The sequence below is a fragment of the Sinocyclocheilus anshuiensis genome, unplaced genomic scaffold (genome assembly GCF_001515605.1).
Source record: "Sinocyclocheilus anshuiensis isolate Anshui unplaced genomic scaffold, SAMN03320099.WGS_v1.1 scaffold392, whole genome shotgun sequence".
In the NCBI taxonomy this organism is placed as follows: domain Eukaryota; kingdom Metazoa; phylum Chordata; class Actinopteri; order Cypriniformes; family Cyprinidae; genus Sinocyclocheilus; species Sinocyclocheilus anshuiensis.
In genome coordinates this window covers 2,090,028-2,096,645 of record NW_015557091.1, presented here as the reverse complement: position 1 = coordinate 2,096,645, position 6,618 = coordinate 2,090,028, and the positions used below count along the sequence as shown (strand labels likewise).

At 36.4% G+C, this 6,618-nt stretch overlaps 1 protein-coding gene across 3 annotated transcripts in view; it reads right to left on the bottom strand.

Moving 5' to 3' along the window:
* LOC107677248 (arf-GAP with GTPase, ANK repeat and PH domain-containing protein 3) overlaps positions 1 to 6,618 on the bottom strand; it is a 180,975-nt gene that overhangs the window by 47,068 nt on the left and 127,289 nt on the right. For all 3 annotated transcript variants that reach the window (XM_016472074.1, XM_016472072.1, XM_016472073.1), the window contains exon 12: positions 1,812 to 1,964. In XM_016472074.1, coding sequence (XP_016327560.1) covers positions 1,812 to 1,964 — 153 coding nt within the window. The remainder of the gene's footprint in view (positions 1 to 1,811; positions 1,965 to 6,618) is intronic.

Sequence of the window (6,618 nt, the reverse complement as noted above, 5' to 3'; positions counted from 1 at the left end):
GCACAGGAGGGAGAGAGAGAGAGAGAGAGAGAGAGAGAGAGAGAGAGAGAGAGAGGACGGGAGAAGTGGAGAGACTATTTGCATTTGGCGGCAGGACCAGAGTTGCCATTAAAAAGCCGAATTACCGAATTATCCTGATTAGCGATTGGCTTGTTAACAGCACAAACACTGATACAAGCAATAAACAAAAGTGCCATAGTTTCTACAGTTACTGTTAGTACCATGGTAAAATCATAATAGACTACTATCTTTAACAGATTAAAAACCTTCAGTTTGTCGCAAACAAAGAGCAGTTGCTGAATTATCTGTGACTTGTTTAAAGTTGCGATGAAATAGAAGTAGTGACAGACCTTTTATTCCTTATTGTGTATATGTTTATTCTATAGAAGTTCATCTGAGTCGAATTACTGGGAAAAAAAACAATGCCTTGGATCTATGCATCGGTTGTTGATTGGATTTTGAGATGTGGGCGTTGCACTCAAAAATGGAGGTAGATGATGATGCATTTCCAAAGTTATTACCATTGTTAATCACTTTTATATTTTAATTTTTTTTTACAAATGTAATGAACACTACCAGTCAAACGTTTGGGATCTGTAAGATTTTTTAAAGTTTTTGAATATCTTATCTTCTCACCAAGGCTGCATTTGATCAAAAATACAGTAAAAATGTTTAAATATTATTTCAATTCAAAATAAATGTTTTCTATTTGAATATATTTGAAAATGTAATTTATTCCTGTGATCAAAGCTGAATTATCAGCATCATTACTCCAGTCTTCAGTATCACATGATCCTTCAGAAATCATTCTAATATGCTGATTTACTGCTCAAGAAACATTTATTATTATTATAAATGTTGAAAAGCACTGCTTCCAAACTTTTGCCCGGTACTGTACATTTATAACACTATACTTGGTGTTTTATTATCTTGGCATCAAATTACAGAAAACTAATTAAAAGCTGCTGTGTATTTCTAATACAACAGCTGAGGAATTGACGGCAAATTGAGATTTTTCTCTCTTCTGACCAATGTAATCAATCTCTTGATACATTTTTATTCTTTCAGAAAGTCATAAAACAATATTATGGATTTTAATTTGCTATTAGGGCAAAGGGAAACGCAAAAGTCATGTTGGTTGAAGTTTCACCACTATAAAATTTTAATACAACTACAGTATAATGGCTTAGGCTTCTGAGAACCCCGAAAATATGAAAATGGTTCATAAGATCTACAATATACAGTACATTTAGAAAATAGATAGTGTGAATTTTTTATTTCAAGCTGACTTTGACAGCACAACCACTGACATGCATCAAACAGCATAGTTCTCTTAACAAATTTCACCGAGATAATCATAGTTTTTGGCAAAATACCATAATTGTCTACACAATTACTTTTGCTCCTTCTGTGAATCATCATAAATATATGATCCTTTAAAAAAAAAAAAATATTTTCAGAATGTTTTTGTCATTTTAATACTTTTGTGAAGACTGATTAATCTGGTTAAATACTAAAGTGAGTCGATTACTATGGTATATTATATTGCGCATACTAAAAAACATTAATGCACAAATTGCTGGTATTGATGCATTCCTTGCATGTTATTGTGCTAATCTAGTACATAACCCCACAATCATCGACCCTGAAGTACGACCTAAAATCTGCTGTAAATATCAAAGCAATGGAAAAGCAACATTAAAGAAAAAAAAAACTGCCTGAATTTTAAACATATTATATTATATTAAGATTGATTTGAGAAAGAAAAAGAAAAGTGTCAGTGTCAGAATTTTCTTGGCTTTTCCTCTGACCTGCCGTGGTGCTGATAACGGCCTCGCTCCACTGTTCTGCGCTGGACACGGAGAACGAGCGCTGGTGCATTCCCTCTTTACTAGTCCCCAAAGCCACGCCGGTCGCCGAACCCCCGGACTGCAGGGAACTACTGCTGTTAGAGTGAGGAGTGCCTGCCAGATGAGAGGAGAGAGAGAGATTCAGTTAGAGAGATGTTCAAATCACATTTCACAGACATTTGTGTGCATATTAGTGCCTTAAGTGTGCATAGCAGTACCTTAAATATACATATTTGCACCAAAAGTAAGTATAGTACATTCAGAAATAAGGTCATTAGGGCAGTACACTTTGAAAAGGTACTAATATGCAACTTTAAGGTTCCAATATGTACCCTTTAAGGGGAAATAAGGTACAAAAGTGTACTTTCTGAAAAGATACCGTGTCCCATTGACAGCTTTTGTACCTTTTTTCTGAGAGTGTAATACCTTAAAGATATTAGTCCCTAAAGTGTATATAGTAGTACCTAAATGATACATATTAGCACCTTTTGTAAGGATACCACCCCAGTAAAAGCTTACTGTACTGTTTTTTTTTTTAATTTTAATCTGAGCATGCACGGCATGTTGGAGCTGTGTCCTAAAGGTTTCCACATGTAATCCATCCATTCTCGATACTATCTTTATCAATAGAAGTGTCAATAAGGCCAAAAACAATCATGTACCGTCATATTCTAATGTATACAAGTATTGCAGAAGCTCAAACAGTACAGCACAGCGCTAGCAATGCAAAGGTCATGGTTTTGATTCCCAGAGAATACATGAACTGAATAAATGTAAATCTGAATACAATGTAAGTCATAGAAGCGTCTGTTAAGCCGGGCTCAGACTACGGGAGTTTTAAAATCCTAACCGATTATGAAATCTGGTTGCAGCACACACATCTTCCCTCAAATCCTAAACATGCACACACTACAAGATTTGAAAATCGTGGCGCATCACACACTACAAGATATTATTAAGATCATCATGCCAGAGGAAGCGCCTGACGTGATCTGACTCAGCAGATCGTCAATTGACGTTTCAGCAACTAATGTTTACATATGTTAGCTTGCATGCTAGCATGCTTTCTACATTCTGCCGGCATGTTCAAAACTGAGGCTTGTGGTATGTTTTCGACATATTAGACAGACAGTTGTGTTATTGCAAAACTTCCACAAGCAGTTTCCTCCATCTCCACTATCCAATGGGCCCATACAGCAGCTTGTTTTGCGGTCACTTATTGGCTGTTGTGAAAGTTCTAGCCATGATCATCCTGATTTAAGATCCTAAATATCAAACATGTTTGATATGTGACACTGGACCACAAAACCAGTCATAAGGGTCCATTTTTCGAAATTGAGATTTATACATAATCTGAAAGCTGAAAAGGATAGGACAATATTTGGCAGAGATACAACTATTTGAAAATCTGGAATCTGAGGGTGCAAAAAAATCTAAATATTGAGAAAATCGCCTTTAAAGTTGTCCAAATGAAGTTCTTAGCAATGCATATTACCAATCAAAAATTAAGTTTTGATATATTTACAGTAGGAAATTTACAAAATATCTTCATGGAACATGATCTTTACTTAATGTCCTAATGATTTTTGGCATAAAAGAAAAATCTATAATTTTGACCCATACAATGTATTTTTGGCTATTGCTACAAATAAACCCAAGCGACTTAAGGTTTTGTGGTCCAGGGTCACATATGATCGGGGAGGCCCCGATTTATGTGCGAGCAGATCGGAAGGTGCAAGATTCAATCTGTAAACGCCTCGCATTACCAGATAATCGACGCCGAAACATCAGAACTGACCAATTGTTTCTCCGATTCTCTGGAGGGGGAAATTGGGGATAAATCGGCCTAAAACTCCTGTAGTGTGAGCCCGGCATTAATTCTAAATGTATACTGTAGTACTAAATGACTATCATATTAATTTACTATGGTATTTACATGACACCACAAAGTATTTCAAGGAATTATTTAAGTTTGTGATTAGCTAATTGGCTTAGTCGATCGAGTTCACAGTTGACGTAGCCATTGACTATTTTTTTTCCATACTATGGAAGTCAACAGCAACCGGCAATGGTTTGGTTCCCAACATTCTTCAAAATAGCTTCTTTTGTGTTCAACAGAAGAAAGAAACTCATACAGGTTTGGAACAAATTCACCATAGTACATGTAAAAAATCCAACACATTACTATAGCAAAACTACATAACTTTTTAGTTATTACTAAAACCTGAAAGCAAAACAATCTCAGAACAATCTCAGAAAACCTATTTTCCTATAGACGCGATGAGAACCATAAAGTATCAACCAGCTGGAGGGACTAAAGAAGGCATGGTAAAGATTTGCGTATAGATGTTGTATATCTCATCACCACGTTCATCTCTTAGTGCTACATGAGCAGTCAGCGCCTCACCCTGTCTCCATACCCTGCTCCCTCTGCGCTTCTGCCACTAATTAGCCCTTAATTAACAAGATACACTCGGAACGGTAATTAGCTCTACCCCACTCTCCGCCTGACACATCCATCTCTCCCGGCAGCGGCTGTGCTGACGGGCCTCCCTGGCTTCAATCAGCGGATGCCCCGCGTTGGGCGCCACTTCACCGGCCTGGCCGTGTCGCATGGGGTCCTCTCCTCCTGTTCCCGAAAAACAGGCTCCCCACTTGATAGAGATGATGTCTAATATTTAAATCTCAACATTGGAGGCTCAAGGTCAGGTTTTGATGGATACCTACATAATTATTTTTTCTTGCCTGTTTCTTCTTTAAGATCCAACATTGTTTGTGCTTGGTTCATTTTCAAATTGGTTTTATATTGCCGTTAGCCTATTCTTACTAAAATGTTTAAAAAACAGCACATTACATAAAATTACATGTGCTGTTTATATGCTTCAGCTGCTCCTGAGGCTTTAAAGAAACAGTAGATATATCCTTTTGTCTATGCTATGAACTTAAAGGTGGCATCGGAACACATAGTAATTCTTAAGTGTTAACGTAAACTGGATCACGAAAATAGAAATCCATTTAAAAGTTTTACTCACATGCACGTCAACAAAAAACTTGAAAAGCACACAGAAAACACTGATATTTTATTTACTAGGCTCTAATGCATTTCACAGTGGGACTAAACTTTTCTCTGTTGTTTTTCGCTTTATGCAATTTTGTCTTTTTCTCCGACACGTTTCCTTCGCTCCCCTCCCTCCGCAGCGCTGATTTGGAGCATGCTAATTTAGCAAGTACTCCACAGCGTGAGCTTGAAGCTCTATCGCTCTCTCCCGGCAAGAGACGCCCTTCCCCTATGGGGACCGCAAGATTAATATTCTCGCACCCAACAAGATAATTACTGATACTAATTAGACATGATTATGTGAATTTGATACACTTATTACTCTCGCTAATGGTTAGGACGCATTAGGCTAACAAGAGTCTGTTCTTCGCAGTTTACTTTAGCGCCTGGCAAAAAAAACACCTTGACACAATCACTAGTAATTCGTGAGTAATTGAAAGAATAGAGGGTTATTCTTATATTTGTCTGTTCGGAGACATGTAATCACCACAGTATTGTTGAAGAGATGATTTTATTAATTCTGTCATAATATTGCCCCTGACTAGATCCCTCACCAATGAATTAAATAAGACGCCGCTATTACTCGGATCTATAACATACAATATTGGCATCCTGCAGAAGAGGTAATTATTGTTTCAGAGCAAACTGCTTATGAACTATGTGTTCATAAAGCTATTGGAGTATCAATGATGTTCCTTTAATGCTCATAAAAACCTGCGGCAATGCAGTCTATAATATATATCTAAAACAAAATGTAAATACATGTTAATAATTTATTAAGTGTACTGTATACAGTATAATATAGTATATTATTATAATTCTATTAGATGTATTATACATCTTTAAATACTTATACATAATATATAATATGTAAAGAAATAAAATATATTCAGCAAAGTACTTAAACATGATGTAACTGATGATTCACCAACACTGGATATAATGGATCTATATTTTAAAAATAAATTAAAAATTTATATACTGGTATCGCCACAGGAACGCCCTTTCACCGCTTGTATCACTCCGCTTCCAGTATTTCTCACAGCGAGTGTCATGGCGGACACCCAAATCCACTAAAATGTATAAATAGTACTGTTTTTGTGTCACGGAATGTAGTTTTAAAAGGTTTTTAGGTGAGAATGTACTTGTTTAGACTTCAAATCTACGGTTTGTTAATAAAGATAACGTCTATTTGAAAATTTGCATCGAAGTTTTCAGAGACGTGAGCTCCAGTGTGTCCGGGGCCGTTCAGCGCTCATGAACCCGCCAGAGCAGCCTCACCTTGGCCAGAACTTCTGGAATTTGCCGCTGGCTCTAATGTCTCTATAGTGGTTAAACATGAGATATAATTCGTTTTGGGTAAATCTGACTGGCAATCTTTGGTCTCATTAATCTATTTTTTGTTCCAGAGCAAATAATTTCAGCTGAAGGCAAAATCTCATCACGTTATATTTTATGTAACTTTAATGCTGTATATTAGAGCATGGCTTTTATGATGGCTGTTGTTGTTGTTGTTTATTCAATAAATAATATTTTATATACATAGTAGTATTTAGTATTAGGAAACAGTGTGTGTGTTCGTGATTTTTGTGACATTGTTCCACCATTAGATGGCGACAAGATACTGTTTTATGAGTCAGCATTTAAGACTTTTATATTGAAAGAGACTGAAATGGAAGTCATTTTTACTTTTAAATGCAGTGAGCAGAG